This window comes from Macaca nemestrina, chromosome 3, assembly GCF_043159975.1.
Source record: "Macaca nemestrina isolate mMacNem1 chromosome 3, mMacNem.hap1, whole genome shotgun sequence".
Classification (NCBI taxonomy): domain Eukaryota; kingdom Metazoa; phylum Chordata; class Mammalia; order Primates; family Cercopithecidae; genus Macaca; species Macaca nemestrina.
In genome coordinates this window covers 140,559,370-140,579,459 of record NC_092127.1, presented here as the reverse complement: position 1 = coordinate 140,579,459, position 20,090 = coordinate 140,559,370, and the positions used below count along the sequence as shown (strand labels likewise).

Here is a 20,090-nt window from a genome sequence, read left to right as displayed (position 1 = left end):
GAAATAGTTTCCCCCAAAGACAAAGAGCATTGTTCAAAGAAAAAGGTTACTGGGGAGACAAATAGATGGTCAATATGTTAACAGATAAAACACAGGCTTTCTCTCTCAGGACCCATCTACCTGGTTCCTTTCGTGTACTCTAGGTGGCTTCTGAAACATACCTTTGAAAACCCCAAGAGGATGCTTGGAGTACAGCTTTAAAATAGTTATCCCTCAGTATCCCTTGGGGATAGTTTCTGGACCCCCTCATACCAAAATCCATGGATCCGTAAGTCCCTTATATAAAATGGCATTTATTTGCATATAACCTATGCATATCCTTCCATATACTTTAAATCATCTTTAGATTACTTGTAATACCTAATGTAAATGTTATGTGAATAGTTGTTATACTTTATTGTTTATGGGGTAATGAGAATAAATAAATACCTACACATGTTCAGTAGAGACATAACCACCCACTTCTTTTTCAGAGTATTTTTGATCCTAGGTTGGTTGAAACCAAAGGTATGGAATCCACGAATGTGGAAGCCACCGATATAGAGGGCTGATTGTAATCGATTTTATTAACTGGAAAGTATGCCAGTCACCTCCAAGGCCTAGACAAATTGAAGCACTGGATATTTATTGGTGGCGGTGGTGCTTGCCTAGTAAAAACAATTTTAGGAATATAGGAGTGTGGTGTTAACTGGTGGGATTGAGGTGGAGATTCTAAGTATTCAGGATCAAGGGACTTGAGCTGGGAAGTGTAGAAAGGGGAGGTAGGATACCTGCCTTCAAAGTTCAAAGATGAACTCTGCTTACTTTATCATTTTATGGAGAACTGATGGATCACATGGCACACTATTAATCATGGTGAAAAATGTTCATCTTTGGCTAAGATAGTGGGAATGATCCTTGGTGTCATCCATAGCCACTCTAGAGAAAGGAAGAAGTAGGAGATTCATGGAAAGAGAGTTGATGAACCCAGAAAGGGGCAGAGGCAATGAGAAAAGCCACGTGTCTTGGACGAGTATACCCATAGTAGATGGTAAGAAATATAAGAATAAGTGGGAGAGAGAGAAAGAGAGAGGGAGGGAGGGAGGAGAATAAATATGTACAAGATAGGAAAATGGGGAAGACTGTAGTTCAGTAAAAGGTAGACTATGTCACTGAAATATAGTTTGGAGGCCCTGTCAGGAGGTCCAGGAAGTAAAAATCCATGATTATCTTGATTAATACTTGCTTTAAAGTTATTTTATTAATAAATATGATGTAAAATATATTTGTTACTAATTATACCTTACCAAATACACTTAAATGTGACATTTTTATTGTTATATGGCTATTAGTATGAAAGTATGTATTAAATAAAATCAAATTTGCCAGGCACAATGGCTCACGCCTATAATCCCAGCACTTTGGGAGGCCAAGGCGGGCGGATCACTTGAGGTTTTGAGACCAGCATGACCAACATGAAGAAACCCCATCTCTACTAAAAATACGAAATTAGCCGGGCATGGTGGCGCATACTTGTAATGCCAGCTACTTGGGAGGCTGAGGCAGGAGAATTGCTTGAACCCGGGAGGCAGAGGTTGAGGTGAGCTGAGATAATGCCATTGCACTCTAGTTTTGCAAAAAGAGCAAAACTCTGTCCCACCACCCCCCAAAAATCAAATTTGATAGACTATCAAATAGTACTAATTTTCTTTTTCTTTTTTTATGAGGTTGGAGTTTCACTCTACTGCCCAGGCTGGAGTGCAGTGGTGTGATCTTGGTTCACTGCAACTTCTGCCTCCCAGGTTCAAGTGATTCTCCTGCCTCAGCCTCCTGAGTGGCTGAGACTATAGGCACGCACCACCACGCCAGACTAATTTTTATATTTTAGTAGAGACGGGGTTTCACCATGTTGGCCAGGCTGGTCTCAAACTCCAGACCTCAAGTGATCTGCCTGCCTCAGCCTCCCAAAGTGCTGGGATTACAGGCGTGAGCCACCACACCTGGCCAAATAGTACTAATTTTCTTAAAAAATTGAAATCTTCGTCTTTTGAATAAGCTGCTCAACAGAATTTCAGAAAAGAGACAAAAGAACAGTTATAAGGGATCTTATAGGACCCACCACTACCTGTGTTAACAACAAAAACATGGAGAGATAGGAAGATTTATTCAGTTCAAACATTAATTGCTAATTTGGAAAAGACACAGGTGGTCTCTAGAACACGAAGTACCTTTTTCTTTAATTGAGTAGGAATAAACCAATTCTCCAATAATACAAATAAACATAATTGTTGTTTCAGAACAAATTGTACCTATATACTGCTGCTATTAAACCAATTTGGTCAAAAAGGCCACACTTAAGCCAGAAGCTTCAGTTGGATAAATCATTTCTTTAAAGATTTTTTTTTTTTTTTTTGAGATGGAGTCTCACTCTGTCACCTAGGCTGGAGTGCAGTGGCGCGACCTTGGCTCACTGCAACCTCCTCCTCCAGGGTTCAAGCAATTCTCCTGCCTCAGCCTCCTGAGTAGCTGGGATTACAGGTGCCTGCCACCACGCCTGGCTAATTTCTGTATTTTTAGTAGAGATGAGTTTTCAGGCTGGTCTCGAACTCCTCACCTTAAGTGATGAGCCTGCTTTGGCCTCCCAAAATATTGGTATTACAGGAGTGAGACACCGCACCCAGCTATTTTCTTATTGCATTATTTCTAACCTTAAATACTGCAGTATCTGATAAACATGAAAAATTCTCAGAAATGAGATATCAAAAGCAGGTTACTTTCTGTAGCAAACTTTGATCCACTATAAAACTGCTTCTTTACAATGGCTAAAGTGCTATTCACTTGTTGTCGTTTCTGGGATATCTTTTGAAGTGGAATCTTATGAGGAACTTTTTTTTTTTTTTTTTTTGAGACAGTTTCATTCTTGTTGCCCAGGCTGGAGTGCAATGGCATGATCTCAGGCTCACTGCAAACTCCGCCTCCCAGGTTCAAGTGATTCTCCGGCCTCAGCCTCCCGAGTAGCTGGGATTACAGGCGTGGGCCACCACACTCGGCTAATTTTGTATTTTTAGTGGAGATGGGGTTTCACCATGTTGGTCAGGCTGGTCTCAAACTTCCAACCTCAGGTGATCCACCACCCGCCTTGGCCTCTCAAAGTGCTGGGATTACAGGCCTGAGCCACTGCGCCCGGCCTGTTTATTTTTTAATCTCACTGAAGACAATTTCTTGGCGTTTGTATAGTGCCAACTATCTGAAAACTTATTTCTCCAATGTCATTCTAATTGCAAATGAGAAAAACAGCAATCTATTTTTTGATAATATAGTTAATATATAAAAGTATTCCTTTCCTTTTGTTTTTAGTGAGTCAATCAATTTGATATCGTATAAAGAGGACATCTTTGAGAGTAAATACTAAACTTAACCTGCACTAAAATAAATGATCCTATGACAACATCCACTGTCCATCATTAACTCTGAAAGTTACAATTACCCCTCCCTGCTATGGATTGTGGTGCATTTACTACTTAAAATTTAGAGGCCAACAAAGAACATCCCATATATAAAGTTGACCTTCAGGACCACCAAAATCCACCATTTATTAGTGCTTAACATTCACAATGGCCCTGTCATTTTTCCCCACTACTGTCACTACTGCTAGGCAGCCTGTAAGAGTGGGCAGATGTCATACGGCTCACGTGTAAATGCCAGTGCTGTCAGCCCATCCTCCTAGACATTGTTGTGACTATTAATTTTGTGTCATCTCTCATACTTTCATTTCTGGTTTGTTCCGTGAGAATTTCCTGTTTATGTGTCAGCTTCCCCTACAATGATTGTGAGTTACTTAAGAAAAGGGACTATATATGCTTGGCTGTGTGTCTCCAATGCTAAACATAGCGTCTGGAACACAATATGCCCTCCATATGTGCTTGTTTATTGTATATGAATGAAAATTCATTGACTACTCATAGAAAATTTATCGTTAAAGATGCTTAAATCTGTGAGGTTATCACATTATCTGATTTGTTTTTTTCAGGTATTTATTTTCCTCTTTCCTTCCATATTTGGTAGTATTTCTCCTTGGGAGAGAGTGATTGTGTGCCAAGGAGAAATACTGTGGCAAGATGCCATTGAGGCAGGTCCACTATTTGGACTCCTGAAGTGACTTGCTTGGCTTTCCTGCTTACAAAATCAAAGATAATTATTCATTTTATGTCAGCCTAGACTCTTAGATAGTTGAGAAAGAGTGAGACTTCTTCCAGGCTTAAGGACGTTTTGACATGTTTTACAGAAGATGGTTGTGGGGCTGGTGTTGCTAGGGAGGGAAATGGAAAATTAACATAGGTAGAAAAGAAAGTAGTCTGTGGTCTTGTGAACTGAGGGGCTTTTTTACTCACTCATTCCCCCTTCCTGGTGCCAAGATGAAAGTGGTGCAATAGTTCTGCAATTGTGGACTCTTGTAACAGCTGTTCAGTTTTAGCTAAATGATGATTTGCATTTTTACCGCACCTTTTCCCCCAAGAGAGGAAGGCATTTTACATTCAGTAATAAGGCCTAAGATGAACTGCAACTAACGCAACGTGCTTAGTGTGCTAAACACTCCTATGGGGGGAAAAATACTGAACATTGCTAATATACCCTTGACCAACACTGGTACATACACGAGTCCGGGCATGCATTGAGAAAGAGATTAAAATTGTGCAAAACTGCAACAGCAGTACTCTGCCTCTACAGCCGGTGTAATTTGCTTTTCGGACTCCTGGCGGTTAAAAGCTGAAGCTGGCCCACAAAAACAAAAACAAACCCCAGAAACTTAAAGTATCAGAGCCACGTTCACCAAGTAAACACTACTATTTCTAGTTTACATTAGGATGTTTTCATTCTGTACATGGATGGATAAACTACCAAACAACAAACTAAAGTCTACAACAAGAAGGGAGAATTAGAAAATAGGACCGGGTTATCGCTAAGCGTCACAGGTTCTTTTATTTACCTTTCACGATACAACTTACAGATGTTACACGTTTAAAAAAAAATCGACCGAAGATGTCAGGAAACATTTCCTTCGGTCACTTCACCTCACCTGGCGTCTCCGCCACCTAAACCTACGCTCCGCTTCGCCGTCAGGTCGCCTCGGGCGAGGAGGGTGCAGTAAACAGCGCCCACACAAGAACCCGAGGTGAGGCGGTTTTCCGTCTCTTCCGCCAAGGCTCTGTGGATGTGGGTTTTTGAAACCCTGCCACTCTTCTCAGCCCCGCTCCTCGCTCAAACCAGGGAAAGACAGTGAGAAAACAGTCAGGGCAAAAGAGAAAACCAACAAGACGCCACGGCCTCCGCGCGCGCACCGCGACAAAACGCGGCGCACGGGGGGCGGGGCCAAAGAGCGGCGTAGAAGCTCCGCCCCGTCACCGCCCCGCCTCCTTCCCCTCACCCCAACCCTCCGCGCTGTGTAGTGACTGACTCCCGCCAGCCCCTCCACGTCAATCAACCCTCCTCCTCCTCGCACTCTCTGCACCTTATTAATCTCAATACCGATATCGCCCGGACGTCTCTCCCCCGGCCCTCGGGGGTGTGAAAGTGTGTGAGCGGAAGCGAAGGCACCGAAAGCTGGCGTCTCTGTTCAACCTCGGCCCCAGCAGCACCCGGCGCAGCAGCAACCCCCGCAGCGGCGGCAGCCCAAGCACCAGGAGGCCAAGGCCAAGGCCAGGCTCTGCGTGGCTCTCGGAGCAATAGCCGCGGCTCCGGCCCTGCGGGGGCGCAGCTTCCTTCGGCTGGGGCCTTCGCGCCGGCGGCCGCGGCCCCGGGGCCTCTCCTGCGCGCCTGGGGTCACTGTCCTCGAAGCCCGGCGGCGCGGCCCTCGTCCCCCTTCCCGCCCCCCGGTCTGTCTCCTTCTCGCTCCCTTCAGCCGCCCTCCGCGCCGCCGCCTCTGCCGTTCGTCAGGCGGCCCGGCCCGGCCCGCCCGCCCCGCATCCCCTCCGGCCGGTGCCTCTCCCCCCGGCGGGCTGCCTGCATGTCTTTGCTGCCCTCAGCCCCGCCGCCACCGCCGCCGCCGCCTCCCCCGCCGCCGCAGCACCAGCACCAGCCGCCCCGTCGCCGCCGCCGCCGCCGCCGCCCGGACCCCGGCGCGCTGAATGCAGGTGAGGAGGGGGCGCGGGCCCCCCGAGACCCCGGGCCCGGGTTCCCTGCGCGCCCGCCCGCGAGTCCCAGGTCTGGGCCCGGTTTGCCGCCGCGGCTTCCCCTCGGGGCGGGCGGGAGCGAGGCCCGCCGTGGGTGTTTGTGTTTGCGTCTGCGGCCGCGGCTCTGGAGGGGAAGCATCTGTGGGGGCCTGGTGCGCGCGCGCGCGCGTGTTTGTGTGTGTGTTTCCCCTGCCGCGGGGAAATGGCTGCTGTTGCTTCTTCTGGGCCAGAGGAAGAGAATGAGGTAGAGTGTTCTTGTGCCTCCGAGTAGGATCGAGAGTGTTGGGAAGAGGAGCGCTTCCCCGGGGAAATGAGGTGGGAGAGGGACAAATGTGCGTGTGGGTGTGCGAGTTGGGACTTTGGCGGGTGGGGGGGCGGCCCGAGGACCCACGGCGAGTGGGTGTGTGTCGGGTGACTGGAGGGGGCGGCGGGGCTGACCCGCGTCTCTTCAGAGGCGGGCGAAGGTTCCGGGGTGTGTGTGTGTGTGTGTGTCGGGGGTGGCCCGGGGCCGGGACCCCAGAGTGGCGTGTCCCTCCTGTTTTGTGGCTGAGGCTCCCGAGCCTCGCAGGTGAGAGCTGCTCCTCGGGGGCCGGCCGGGGAGGGCTGAGTGAGTGCGGCACACGCGCGGCAGCGGGGCTGGGAGAGCTGCGGGTCGGTGCCGCGCCGCCGTTCCCCGGCCGCGGCAGGAAGCGCGCCGGCCTGCAGCGCGGCCTAACCGCCTGGGCGCCCGCCCGCCTCCCTGGACGCCTCCCGGGACGCCGAGCCCGCGCGAGCCCACGGCGCTGCTTCGGGCCTGGGCAGGTGAGGGTCGGAGGCGGGACGCGCCGATTGCCGTCGCCGTGGCCGCCTCCGCGTCTTCTGAGAGGCGAAGGCTTATTTTGGCGTTCCAACTGCAAGCCTTCGCCCGGCCGGCTGTGGGACCCGAGGGAAAGTGAATCAGAACAGTTGGGAATCCGCGGTGTCGTGTTCCCTTCTTTTCATCCTTCCCCTAAGGCTGTGTGGAGGGACTGAGTAAATATTTTGGATTTTTGTTGCAAATACTTTGCCGTTGGTAAGTTTTTTTTTTTTTCTTTCTTTTTTTTTTTAATTAGACAAACATTTTCTTGGAAGGGTTGAGGAAGAAAGGGAAACTGGCTTCCCTGGCCGGTGGTATTGGTGGGACTGGATGGATTTTGTGCATTTGAAATTGTTTTATCCTGCCTCCTAGGGGGAGAGGCGTGTACGCGCCGCCGAGCTGAGGAGCTGGGTGAGGAAGAGGAAGTTACTGGAGCTGTCATCCTCCTTAACTCGGCCGGTTATTGAGCTTACACTGTTTAGGTGGATTGTGTTCAGGGAGTTTAGCTGAGCCGTTTGTACACATTGGAAGCACAGTGTTACATTTTACCGTATTGCCTCTAGTTATCTTGTCAATGAAGATAGGCTCAACAAACACGTTTTCCTCAGTCTCCAAAAACTAGATCAAGCAGCCTCTGTCGTTTACTCAGCATGTGCTGCTGGAAAGCTATTTTGAGACTAGCCTAAGCAAAACTCAATTGTAAAGATAAACCTGCTGCCAGTAGGTGTACAGTACATTTCAGAGCCAAGTACAAATGGCATTTGGATAATTATTTGCTAATGTGCTTTTCTACTCCAACCTCATTACATTTGTATGTAGTTAGATCATTTAGCTAGAACCCTACTATGGATAAAATCATAATACAGATTCGATCCTTGTAGGCCGTACTCTGTGTCATGGCCAGAGATTGCTCTTTGCACCTGGTCTCACAAAGAAATAGTGTATGCTGTTCACGGGGAAGTGGAGGGAAGAGAAGGAGGGGCGAAGAGCTGTTCTCTATTACCACTACTGGAAAAATAATTTAACACACGCAGTTAGTGGGAAAAGGACTTGTTTTACAGACTTCAGTTAGCATCCCAGCTGTGTGATTTTTCTTAGCTGTTTGACCTTAGGCAACATATCTAGTATCTATAAACCAGAGTTTTATCAGTCACGGAGAGCTAATACCTTTATAGTAAGGTCGTTTTGAGAATAGAATGAGAAAACATATGTTTGGCATATAGTAGATGCTTAGTTAAATTTTAGTTCTGCCTCCTGCAGCCCTGACTATGGGCATTGAAGAGCCTTTGCAAGCACAAATATGATTAATTATTTAGAGCAATATTAAGTAACTATAACATAAAAAAGACAATGGAATCTTTCAGAACCCTTCAATGTACAAAAGGTATATATATATAAATGACTTTCGTGTATATGAGAAGTCATTTTTCTAATAATAAAAAAGGTCATTAAAATAGTCTAGTCATTTATAAAAATAGTTATACTTAATATTTTTTTCATATTTTCAAATAGACCATCTCTCAGTTTCATTATTCTTTATGATTTTTGTTTTGTAGCCCTGGTAAAAAATTTGCAACCACTATATAGCACATATATGTTTCAATACAGTTAAACGTTAAAAAGGATCAAGGAACCAAAATTTATATAGATCCCCAAAGTTTAAATACTATGAAAAATGCTAGCTTATGTTGACTGATTTTGGTAAACAAAACCTCTTAGAATATTTCTCTGAATGTAAGGTGAAATCCTGTGTCAACTTAACTTTCAATAACTTTCCATTTTTATTATTTTGTCTGGAGTAGGAAATGTGTTCTTAAATTTTAACTGTGCTGTGTGGAAAAAATAATATCATGGAGAGGTATGGAATTTAAGGTAAAGATAACAGAAAAGTTAATATATTGTTTTCTTTTTGTTTTGAGTAAAGACAGGACAAAGAAAATGTGGGAGTTTGGTTTAAATTTGTCATGGCCCTATTTACAAATGCCAGGTTTCCCAGTAGGACTTACGTAATTTATTTGTATCAATAAATAATAAGCTGTAAAAAATCTTATTTTCTAAGATTCAAACTAAAATTTCAATACATTCAGTATAACTTTTATGCATTTTTTTAATATAAAAATTTCTGTGAAGGTAAGAGTCACAGGATGGGGAGGGGGAAGCGCTCATTGAGGGGCTTGAATTTTTGTAAATAACTAGGGGCAACTATTAGAATGCAAAATATGATTTTCTTGAAGTGTGTGTGGAGTGTGTATTTACACTGAACAGAATATTCTGCCATATGGTTATATTTAAAGGAATAATTCTTACCTTAAAACTCTAAATGATACTTTTTAATACCTTAGAAACAATGAAATAGAAATGAATTTGCTCTTATTTAGTATTTGATAAAGTAATTTTCATTGGACTTTATTAATTATTTTCAAAGACTTCATAATTTTTTTTTAATTTGGAAGAATTGGTGAGAACGTTTCTCTGTAGTAATCATGAAAACAGATGATATTGAACTATAAAGATATTTGGATATGAAGTGGAAGTACTAAGGCTATTTAAACTAAAGGAATTATGTTACAACAAAATCAAGGTGGAAACTTGTTTAGATTTTAAAATTTAATGTTACTTAAATGGGTTTTTAAGCAATCTTTCCAAAATATCTGTTATTAATGTCTTTAGGGAGAATTGGAATACTTAGGAATTTCTGTGTGTATTACTTTGGGTAATGCTAATTAGAGTAATAAATACATTCCAAAATTTCAGAGAAGTTTACTTGCTTTCATGACAGTTCAGTGCAGATGTTTACTTGCTTTCATGACAGTTTACTTGCTTTCATGACAGTTCCAGTGCAGGTGTTCCTGGTTAGCAGATTTCTTGTGGCTTTCCTCTATGTTGTAGTTTAGGAACTCATACAACTTACATCTTGTGACTCCACCATTTCTTAGGGCCTTGAAGTCCTCCTTATTACCTGAAGACCATTTCTTAAGAAACTCCGGACTTAAATGACAAACGTTCCTCCAAATTTTATTGGCAAGATTTGTCACAGAGTCTTATTTGAATGCAGGGGGAGTGGGAAATGTCCCTGGCTGGTGGAAAGCTTGGCCATCTCTGCTACAAGGGGCATTTCATGGTGTTATTGTAGATGTTAGCATATATTTATGAAATTACATCCAAAAGGTGAATTATGATAGTTAAGAATTGCTTTCCATCTTAAAAGAGTAAAATTGTGTGTGAGTGGAGAGTGGTGGGGAGAGGAGAAAGAAGAGTCATAGGAGTGGGACGGTGAAGCTCTCATCATTGAGGGGCTTAAATGACAAGTGAGTTTCTGTAGCTATTTAAAGACATACATTTTTCAGAGAGCATTACAGTTGGATCCTGTAACCTTTAGTGGATCTCTCCTGTACTATCCAGTTATTGATTGTCATTGTGCTTTAATGAGTTCTGGCAGTTTGAGTTATTTCTCTCTGTATTTTGAAATCAGTTCAGATCAGTAGGACAAAATTCTGAATTTCAGTTTCTGGGTATAGTTTCATAGGAAACACATTTTTTAAATTTTCTTCCTCCGTTATTGGGATAGATGATGATTATTACTTTTACTTTGAGGGAAATCTCATTTAGGTGGACCTTACCATATTCTCTTGTTTGTTGCTGCAGTTTTTATAATTCTAAAGTTATTAAAATTAATACATGTGAGCCTTAACCCAGAAAGAACAATAAAATCATCAAGTAAACAACAGAGGCTTAATTATTAATTTGTGCTCATGCTTCATGATGAAAATACAACAACTTTCTTTTACTAACTGCACTGACACTGGATCTCTAATACAGTAAATGGTATTTTGTCACTGAACAACTTTAATTTTGATTGAATCACAATTTATTCTATCATTGCCCAGGGTTATTACAATGTGAAACCTCAGCTCTGGGTCACTTTTACTTATTTTTTATTCTAACAGTTTGGTTAGGGATCTCTGGGGAGTTATATATAATCTCTTTATTTCCTAAAAGGAAGATTTTGGAGTAGTCTGGTTGACTTCTCCGTGGTAAATACTTCTCTAATATCTTGCATCTTGAAAATTGAAAACCTAATCTGAGGACCCACTCTGTACCCATTATTGTACCCAATTCTAAAGAGAAGTATGAAAGATGTAGAAGAGACTCTTGCAAGGCTTATAGTTTGTGAGTAAAGGAGATAAAGCATATAATTTAGTTACTTCAAAACAAATGAACTAGTGCAAGTCAATACGATATAAACTATAGACATTCTGAGACATAAAATGGAATGTCAGTTGGGTCAGGAATTACTTAAATGGTTGATTTCTTTTGTGCACCTTTTATGAGGTATAATTTAGATAGCTTAGAAGTAATGCATTTAAAGTGTACAGCTCAACAGTTTTTAGTATATTAACAATTGTGCAACCATCACTATAGTTACTTTTAGAACATTTTCATTACCTAACATATAAATCTTGTATCTTTCAAGAGTCACCCTTCATTCTCTTATGCCCCTAGTTCTAGGCAATTACTGCTTCCTTTCTCTATAGATTTGGCCAATTTTGGACACTTTGTACAAATGCAATCTTAACATATGGTCTTTTATGATAAGCACCTTTCACTTACCATGTTTTCACGGTTCATCCATGTCATAGCAAGTACTTCATTCTTGTAATGGGTGAATAGTAAGTCAGTGTAAGAATACACCACATTTATCTATTCATGAGCTGATGGACATTCACTTTTTGGCTATTATAAATCATGCCGCTGTGAGCATTCATGTAAAAGTTCTTATGTATGTATGTATGTTTTGAATTATTTTGGATATGTACCTGAGAGTGGAATTGCTGAAACATATACGACTTTGTGTTTAAACTTTTGAGGAACTTGTAGACAGTTTTCCAAAGCAGTTGCAGTATTTTACGTTTCCACCAGCAGTGTATGAGAGCTCTAATTTATCCACTTTGTGCCAACAATTGTTATTATCTCCTTTTTTCATCATAGCTCTCCTAGTGGGTGTGATTTGATCCTGGTTTTGATTTGCATGTCCCTGATGGCTAATGATGCTTTTTATGTGCTATTGGCCGTTTGTATATCCTCTTTGGAGAGAAGTGTGTGAAAAGACTCAATCTTTGCCCATTTTTATAATGAGTTTTTTTTTTAAATTACTGAGTTGTAAGAGTCTTATATACTCTAGATGTGTCCCTTATATATGATTTGCAAGTATTTTCCTCCATTTTGTGAGTTGTCTTTTCATTTTCCTGATGGTGTCGTTTGAGGCACAAACGTTTTCAGCTTGATGAAGTGAAATTATTATTATTTTGCTGAGCTTTTGGTGTCATATCTAAGAAATCATTGCCTAATCTAAGGCCACAGAGATTTACTTCTGTGTTTTGTCCTGAGAGTTTTATAGTCTTAACTCTTACATTTAGACTTTGATCCATTTTGAATTAATTTCTGTACATGATCTGTTATAGAGGTCTAATATTTCTTTGCATGTGGATACTCAGTTGCCCCAGTACCATTTATTGAAAAGATTATTCTTTCTCCATTGAATTGTGTCATCACCCCTGTCCAAAATTAACTAACTGTGAGAGAATTTATTTCTGGACTTTTAATTCTATTTCATTGATTTATATGTTTATCCTTACACTAATATGGTCTCGACTATTGCAGCTTTGTAATTGAGAGTTCTGATTCCTCAAACCTCTCAAACTTTTTCCTTTTGAGAAGAAAAAAAGAAAAACTCTTTTTTTCTTTTTCAAGATTGTTTTGCTATTTGAACCTCTTGTATTTCCATATCAATTATAGGATCAGCTTGTCAGTTTCTGCAAAGAAGTCAGCTGGAATTTTGATGGAGATTGTGTTAAATCTGTGCATCAATTTTGGGACCACTGCCATCTCAATATTAGGGCTTCCTGTCCATGAACATGGGATGTTTTTCTATTTATTTAGATCTTCTTTGTCAACAGTGTTTCATAGTTATCAGAATATAAGTTTCATACTTCTGTCGCTGCATTTCTTCCCAAATATTTTATTCTTCCAGATATTGTAAATGGAATTTAAAAAAAATTGGGGGTTTTTTGCATGGCAAGTGTATAAAAATACACTTGATTTATGTTTGTTGATCTCATATCCTGCAACCTTGCTGAATTTCTTAGTTTCAATAGTTTTTGTTTGTTTGTTTGTTTGTTTGTTTGAGACGGAGTCTCACTCTGTCACCCAGGCTGGAGTGCAATGGCGTGTTCTTGGCTCACTGAAACCTCTGCCTCCCGGGTTCAAGTGATTCTCTTGCCTCAGCCTCCCGAGCAGCTGGGATTACAGGCACCCACCACCATGCCTGGCTAATTTTTGTATTTTTAGTAGAGATGGGGTTTCACTGTCTTGGCCAGGCTGGTCTTGAACTGCTGACCTCGTGATCCACCAGCCTTGGCCTCCCAAAGTGCTGGGATTGCAGGTGTGAGCCAGTGCACCCGGCCAGTTTTAATAGTTTTTAAGTGGATTCCATATGATTTTCTACATATGAATATCATGTCACCTTCAAACAAATGATGTTTCAATTCTGCTTTTCCAATATGGATGCATTTTAGTTTTTTCTCTTGCTTCATTGCCCCGGATAGAACCTGCAGAACATAATTGAAAAGAAACATCAAGAGAAGTCACTTGACTTGCAACAAATCCTTGTCTTGCTCCCAATCTTAGGGAGAAAACATTCCATCTTCTTAAGTATGATGTTAGCTGTGTGGTGTTTTTTGTTTGTTTGTTTTTTAAACTGCTCCTTGTGGAGAAGGGCTAGCCCATAGGCAGGCAGTGTGCAGAAAGTAGTGAGCTATAAATTTTTCATGAATAGCCTTTATCAGGTTGAGAAAGTTCATTTCCTAGATTGTTGAGTGTTTGTGTGCGTGTGTGTGTTTGTGAGAGAGTGTTAGGATTGAGTTTTGAGGGAAGTGTGAAATGTGGATTAGAAAAGTAAAGATGCTATGTCAGGTAATAAGGGGCAGATAATAATGCTTAACTTGCTGGAGGAAGAGGGGCTGGCTTTTCCTCCTTTTCCCTGTCCCTTTCTGCCCCATTCCTTTCTTGTTTTTGTTTTTGTTTTTTTGAGACGGAGTATTACTCTGTCGCCCAGGCTGGAGCGCAGTGGCCTGATCTCAGCCCACTGCAATCTCTGCCTCCCAGGTTCAAGTGATTCTCCTGCCTCAGTCTCCTGAGAAGCTGGGACTACAGGCTAATTTTTGTATTTTTAGTAGAGACGGGGTTTCACTATGTTGGCCAGGCTGGTCTTGAACTCCTGACCTTGTGATCTGCCCGCCTCATCCTCCCAAAGTGCTGGGATTACAGGCGTGAGCCACCGCGCCCGGCCCTTTCTTGATCTTTAATCATCTTCATAGCAGTACACATGCACATTTGGAGATGACTTAATCTTTTACTGATCTGAATAATTAAGATTTTTTGAGCAGTGGAAAGTATCATTTCTTTTGAAAAATACTAAAAAGCATGTGGAGAATTTCTTACTGAGTAGCTTGATAGCTAGGTTTGGAGGGCATCAGAGGAGATACTAAATCATAAATGAAGTGCCAGCCATGGACTTAAAAAGAAGTGAACACAATGGAATTCTTTAGCCATAAAGAATGAAATCCATCTTCAAAAAGAATGAAATCCTGTCATTCTTGGCAACTTGGATGGAACTAAAGGACACTGTGTTAAGTGGAATAAGCCAGGAACAGAAAGGTAAAAACACCACGTATTCTCACTTCTAGGTGGAAGCCAAGAAAAGTCAATCTCATGGAAGTAAAAAGTAGAAAAGAGGATTCTAGAGGCTGGGAAGGGTAGGGGGAAGAGGGCTAGGGAGAGAGATTGTTAAAGAGCACAAAATTATAGCTAGATGGGGGAGTAAGTTCTGGTGTTCTGTAGCACTGTAGGATGACTATAGTTAACAATATTATTATGTAGTTTCAAATAGCCAGAAGGAAAATACTGAATGTTCCAAATGCAAAGAAATGATAAGTGTTTGAGACAATGGATATGCTAATTGCCTTGATCTGATTGCTACACATTGTATGTATGGAAACATCACTGTGTACCCCGTACATATATACAATTAAATGCCAATTTAAAAAATTTAAAAAGTAAGCAAACATTTGCCATATTGGGGCTATGGTTAATAAAAAATTTTATGTTTAGTTTAATGTACTTTGAATCTAACTGTCAGCTGACATTCTCCCACCCTAAACATTTCAGCATCAATGGCTTTGTTTTTATAAGTTTTCTTTTTAATTTTCTAATTTAACAAATTTCATAGGAAACTTTGCTTAGTAAGGTAAAGTTGTGTTTCCCTTTGATGTGGTGATTACCCTTTGTTTACTTTTTGAAATTTTAATTGTGTTCCCATGCAGCCATTTTCTGATTAGATAAATATTTTTAAAAATTTTTATTTTTGTCTTTCATGTATAGCTCTGAGAAGTTAACTTTGAGTTTAGCTAAGAATATTCCTGTTAACAGGTGAAATTGGAAAGTGGTAATAGAATTTTTATTTTGTATTTTTTTTTGTAGCAGGATTTTTTCATTAATTCTTTTTAGTCCACTTTAAAATTTTGATACAGATAAAATTTATAATTATTTTTAAAAAAATAAGTAGTTTGTTTTGCTCTATGAGAAACTCATTATTTGTACTGAATAGATGCCTGGTAATTTGGGGCTTTCAAATATTGTTTTCATTTATTAACAATTGAAATTGGTGACACAAAATAGAGATTAAAACACTTTATGTTCCTTATAGTCATCTTTTGCAGAGAGAACCTCCCTCTCTAATCTTAAAGTTTAAACTCTATTTTTCTCTTTCCCATATTACTTAAATAGATTTCCGAAATGAGTAACATAAATTAGAGTTATATAATACCAGCTACAAATACTGCTAAAAGAATAGAACTAAATTTAGTATATCCCAACTTTAATGTCTCTCTATACAAAGACTTTGTTGGAATCTCATATCCATTGCTTTCTGATCATAATGTTTATTATATTTAACAAAGCAAAACCCAGAAATTACTTACAGGATATGTTCTTCTATAGGTTCATATTTAGTACAATCTTCTGTAATATCTACATATAATTTTGTGGAACAACATAATGTGAGTTATATACAGAATGGTAGCCTTGAAACACTGTAAGAATTTGAATCACCAAAAGTATAACCTGTTAATTAATATTTATTAAGCTTCTATTTGTTATAGACTATTGTATTCAGGGTTCTGGGGAATAAAAAGAAATGCAGAATAATCTTTCTACCAGGGAATGAAACTAATATTTATTTGACTACTGAGTACCAAGGAATGTGAAAAGCCACTCCCCTCCTTCCCTTTAAATGTGTAATCTAAATTATTCTTCTTGAAAATCCTATGAGAGAGGCAGTATGATTCTCATTCTAAAGCTGGTTAAGAAAGTGAGCCTTGAATCATCCACTTTCTAGCTCTACAGAAACTCATTTAACCTCTCCATGCTTCAGTTTTCTCATCTGTCATAGGGCGATAATATTCCTTATCTTGTAGAGTTTTATGAGGATTAAATGATGTACTGTAAAGTATTTAGGACACTACCTGGCACATCTGTAGTAAAAAACCAAACTAAAAATCAATACACCTACACTATTACTGTTTCCTATTAGGAAAGAAGTTAATTAACATGCCCAAGATTACAACCAGATCTATTTGAATTTAAAACACTCTTATAGTATAATGCTTACACTTATAGGACGTTTAAGTTTGGATCTAGTAAACAAGTGAAGGCAGAATATGCTAAGTAACTAATATTAAGTGCTATGACATATAGAGTACATATGGATTTTAAACTACAGGCATAAGTAAGAGAGGAGATAAATGTTGCTCTTGCCTTTATGATGAGAAGAAAGGCAGAGAAAAAATTAGTAGACTACTGCAGTATCTTCCTTGCTAGTCTACAACTTCCATTATATCTCATTTAACATCTTTTCCTTTATATACATTGTCACCAGGGAAATCCTTGTAAAATTCATCCCACATTGCTTACATTCTCTACTTGTAATCCTTTACTAATAATAGTTAGTGTTTTCTGGTTACCTACTATGGGGCTAGGATAGGAGACAACAAGCTTCTCTTCTTTTCTCTTTTGTCTTCTCTTTCCTTCCTCTTTTTTTTTTTTTTTTTTTTTTAAATGGTAGAGTCCCACTCTCACCCAGGCTGGGGTGCAGTGGCATGATCTCAGCTCGCTGCAACCTCTGCCTCCCAGGTTCAAGCAATTCTCCTGCCTCAGCCTCCTGAGAAGCTGAGGTGGCAGGTGCACACCACCACACCACACCTCACTAATTTTTGTATTTTTACTGGAGATGGGGTTTCACCATGTTGGCCAGGCTGGTCTCGAACTCCTGACCTCAAATGATCCCGCCTCAGCCTCCCAAAGTTTTGGGATTATAGACATGAGCCACCACGCCAGGCCTAGCAAGCTTTTTTCTGTGAAGGGACAGATGTAAATATTTTGGCTTTTTGGGTCATGTAAGATCTCTGTTGCATATTCTTTTTTGCTGTAATTTTTTGTTTTTTAACAATCCTTTAATTTTTGTTGTTGTAATTCTTTTTTAACAATCCTTTAAGAATGTAAAAGCCATTCTTTGCTGCCAAATCAGTCTGGATGCAGTTTATTGACTGACCCCTATGCAAGGAGATTTATGTGAACTCATTTCTTTTTGTAACAATTCTGGTAAAGTTGATATTATTAATTTCTACTTTACAGTTGAGGAAATTGAAGCTTAGAGAGGCAGATTTGATGAAGGTCAAGTAAGTGATAGATTAAGGCCACTGGAATATCTAAACTTGTGTACTCTCTAGGATATCTTGCTGCATCCTGTTACTTTTAAATAAGATGGAGATTTCTTAGCATTATATGTAAGGGCCATGATGATCTTGTCTTTGCTTACTTTTCTAGTTTTTGTATTTGTTACTCCTCTCTCTCACATATTCCCTAGCCTAGCTGTAGTGAGTGACTTACAGCCTGGTCTGTGCTTTATATATGCCTACAATACCTTATAAACTTTATCACCTCATTGATTTATTTAATAATCTACCTCTGGTACTGTCTACTCTGGGAAACCTCACTTGGTACTTCCAGTCCTGCTTTATGAACTTTTTCTGTGCTCTTCTAGCATTCTGTGCATTCTTCATTGATAACACTTACTACATTGCCTTGTGTTTGACTTGGGTTTATGTCTCTGTTTTGCATTAGACTGTGAGTTTTTTTTTTTTAAGAGATGGAGATCTGGCTATGTTGCCCAGGCTGGCCTTGCATTCCTGAGCTCAACAGATCCTCCCCCTGTAGCCTTAGATTGTAGGATTTTTTTTTTTTTTTTTGAGATGGAGTCTTGCTCTGTCACCATGCTGGAGTGCAGTGGCGTGATCTCAGCTCACTGCAACCTCTGACTCCCTGGTTCAAGCGATTCTTTTGCTTCAGCCTCGGGAGTAGCTGGGATTGCAGGCACGCACCACCACGCCCAGTTAACCGAGGCGGGTGGATCACCAGGTCAGAAGATGGAGACCATCCTGGCCAATATGGTGAAATCCCATCTCTACTGAAAATACAAAAGATTGTGAGATTTTTAAGGGCACAGATGATATATGCCTCACCTTTGTAGCTCAAGTGTTTGATACATAGTAGGGGCTTAATACAGAGTTTGGCATATAGTAGGGAATTGGAAAATGTTTATTAAATGAATGAGTAATTAAATGGCATTACAGACATGGAAATCATATCAACAGATCTATAGTTTCAGAAAAATGAGTCCAGGTTCAAGGGTGGTGGTGAGTGGGAAAGTAAGCAAATTTCTGGTTAACTTCTAGGGCTTGAGTGGAAACATGAGATTAATAAGGCAAATTGGAGCATGATTGTGGAGGGCTTGAATATCTTGGTAAGGAATTTTAATTTTGTTCTGGAGTCATTGATACAAAGATTTCAACTCTAGAGCGCAGGTGGTTTTTAAATCCGTAACCTCGGTTCTCTTAATGCACAAATTGTATGTTGTAATACTGTTTTAGATGTTTTGTAGAACATTCATTTACCTACGCAATTGTTTTGATTAATAGATACTGCAAGATGTAGCTCTAGAATATGATAATTATCAGTACTACTATTAAAGACATTGGGAGCCATGGAATGATTTTGAGCAGGTTGGTGGCAGTTTGAAATTAATTTTTTTGTTTTTTTTTTGAGATGGAGTTTTGCTCTTGTTGCCTAGGCTGGAGTGCAATGGCGCGATCTCGGTTCCCTGCAACCTCCGCCTCCCGCGTTCAAGTGATTCTCCTGCCTCAGCCTTCCGAGTACCTGGGATTACAGGCATGCACCACCATGCCCAGCTAATTTTGTATTTTTAGTAGAGATGGGGTGTCTCCATGTTGGTCAGGCTGATCTCGAACTCCAGACCTCAGTTGATCCCGCCCTCCTTGGCCTCCCAAAGTGCTGGGATTATAGGCGTGAGCCACTGTGCCCGACCTGAAGTTAATTTTTTAAGAAGATTAATCTAATTGAGGTATTCACAATCAGCTGAGGAGATGGGACTGGAAAGAAATAGGCCTTTTTAAAAAAAGTTAAAATATAAAGTGATAAGTCAAGAAATAGATCTACTTAATGATTGACTATGAGGAAGTCAGAGATGAATAAGAAAAACTGAAGAGGCAGGTCAAGGAAGAAAATTGTGTATTTTGTGTTAAATAGATTGCTGTGAATTCTATTGGAGTGATTTCTATTGTTGCATGAATTTGGGCTCTGCTTACTTTATGCTTGAATGATTAGAATATCCTCATGATTGGTTTCCCTTCCTGCCGCTAATGCATGGATTCTTAATCTTTGGTGCTGTGGACCTTTTTTCAGTCTGAAGAAGGCAGTGAATCCATTGTAGAATAATAATTTTAAATGAGTGAAATAAAATAAATAGGACTTAAAAGGAACTTGTTATATTGAAATACCAAAATATGATATAGTAATATATATACTTCTCTATTAATACTGTTAGGTAACATCTTGCAATGAGTCTAATAACTACCATAATTTTGGAGTATTGGTACATATATTTTGAGATTTCTGTAACAACTATAATATGA

At 40.4% G+C, this 20,090-nt stretch overlaps 1 protein-coding gene across 7 annotated transcripts in view; it reads left to right on the top strand.

The window, feature by feature from the left end:
- The first annotated feature begins 5,768 nt into the window (after positions 1-5,768).
- LOC105477242 (CCR4-NOT transcription complex subunit 6 like) overlaps positions 5,769-20,090 on the top strand; it is a 103,062-nt gene continuing 88,740 nt past the window's right edge. For 2 of the 7 annotated variants that reach the window (XM_011733649.3, XM_071093537.1), the window contains exon 1: positions 5,769-6,110. Coding sequence is in view for 4 of the 7 variants with exons in the window: in XM_071093536.1 (XP_070949637.1) it covers positions 6,389-6,393 (5 nt within the window). In the remaining 3 variants the exon portion in view is untranslated. Of the gene's footprint in view, positions 6,111-6,256; positions 6,465-6,961; positions 7,201-20,090 lie in introns of those variants that run through there. The other 5 variants (XM_071093536.1, XM_011733648.3, XM_071093535.1 and 2 more) reach the window with 5 other exon arrangements.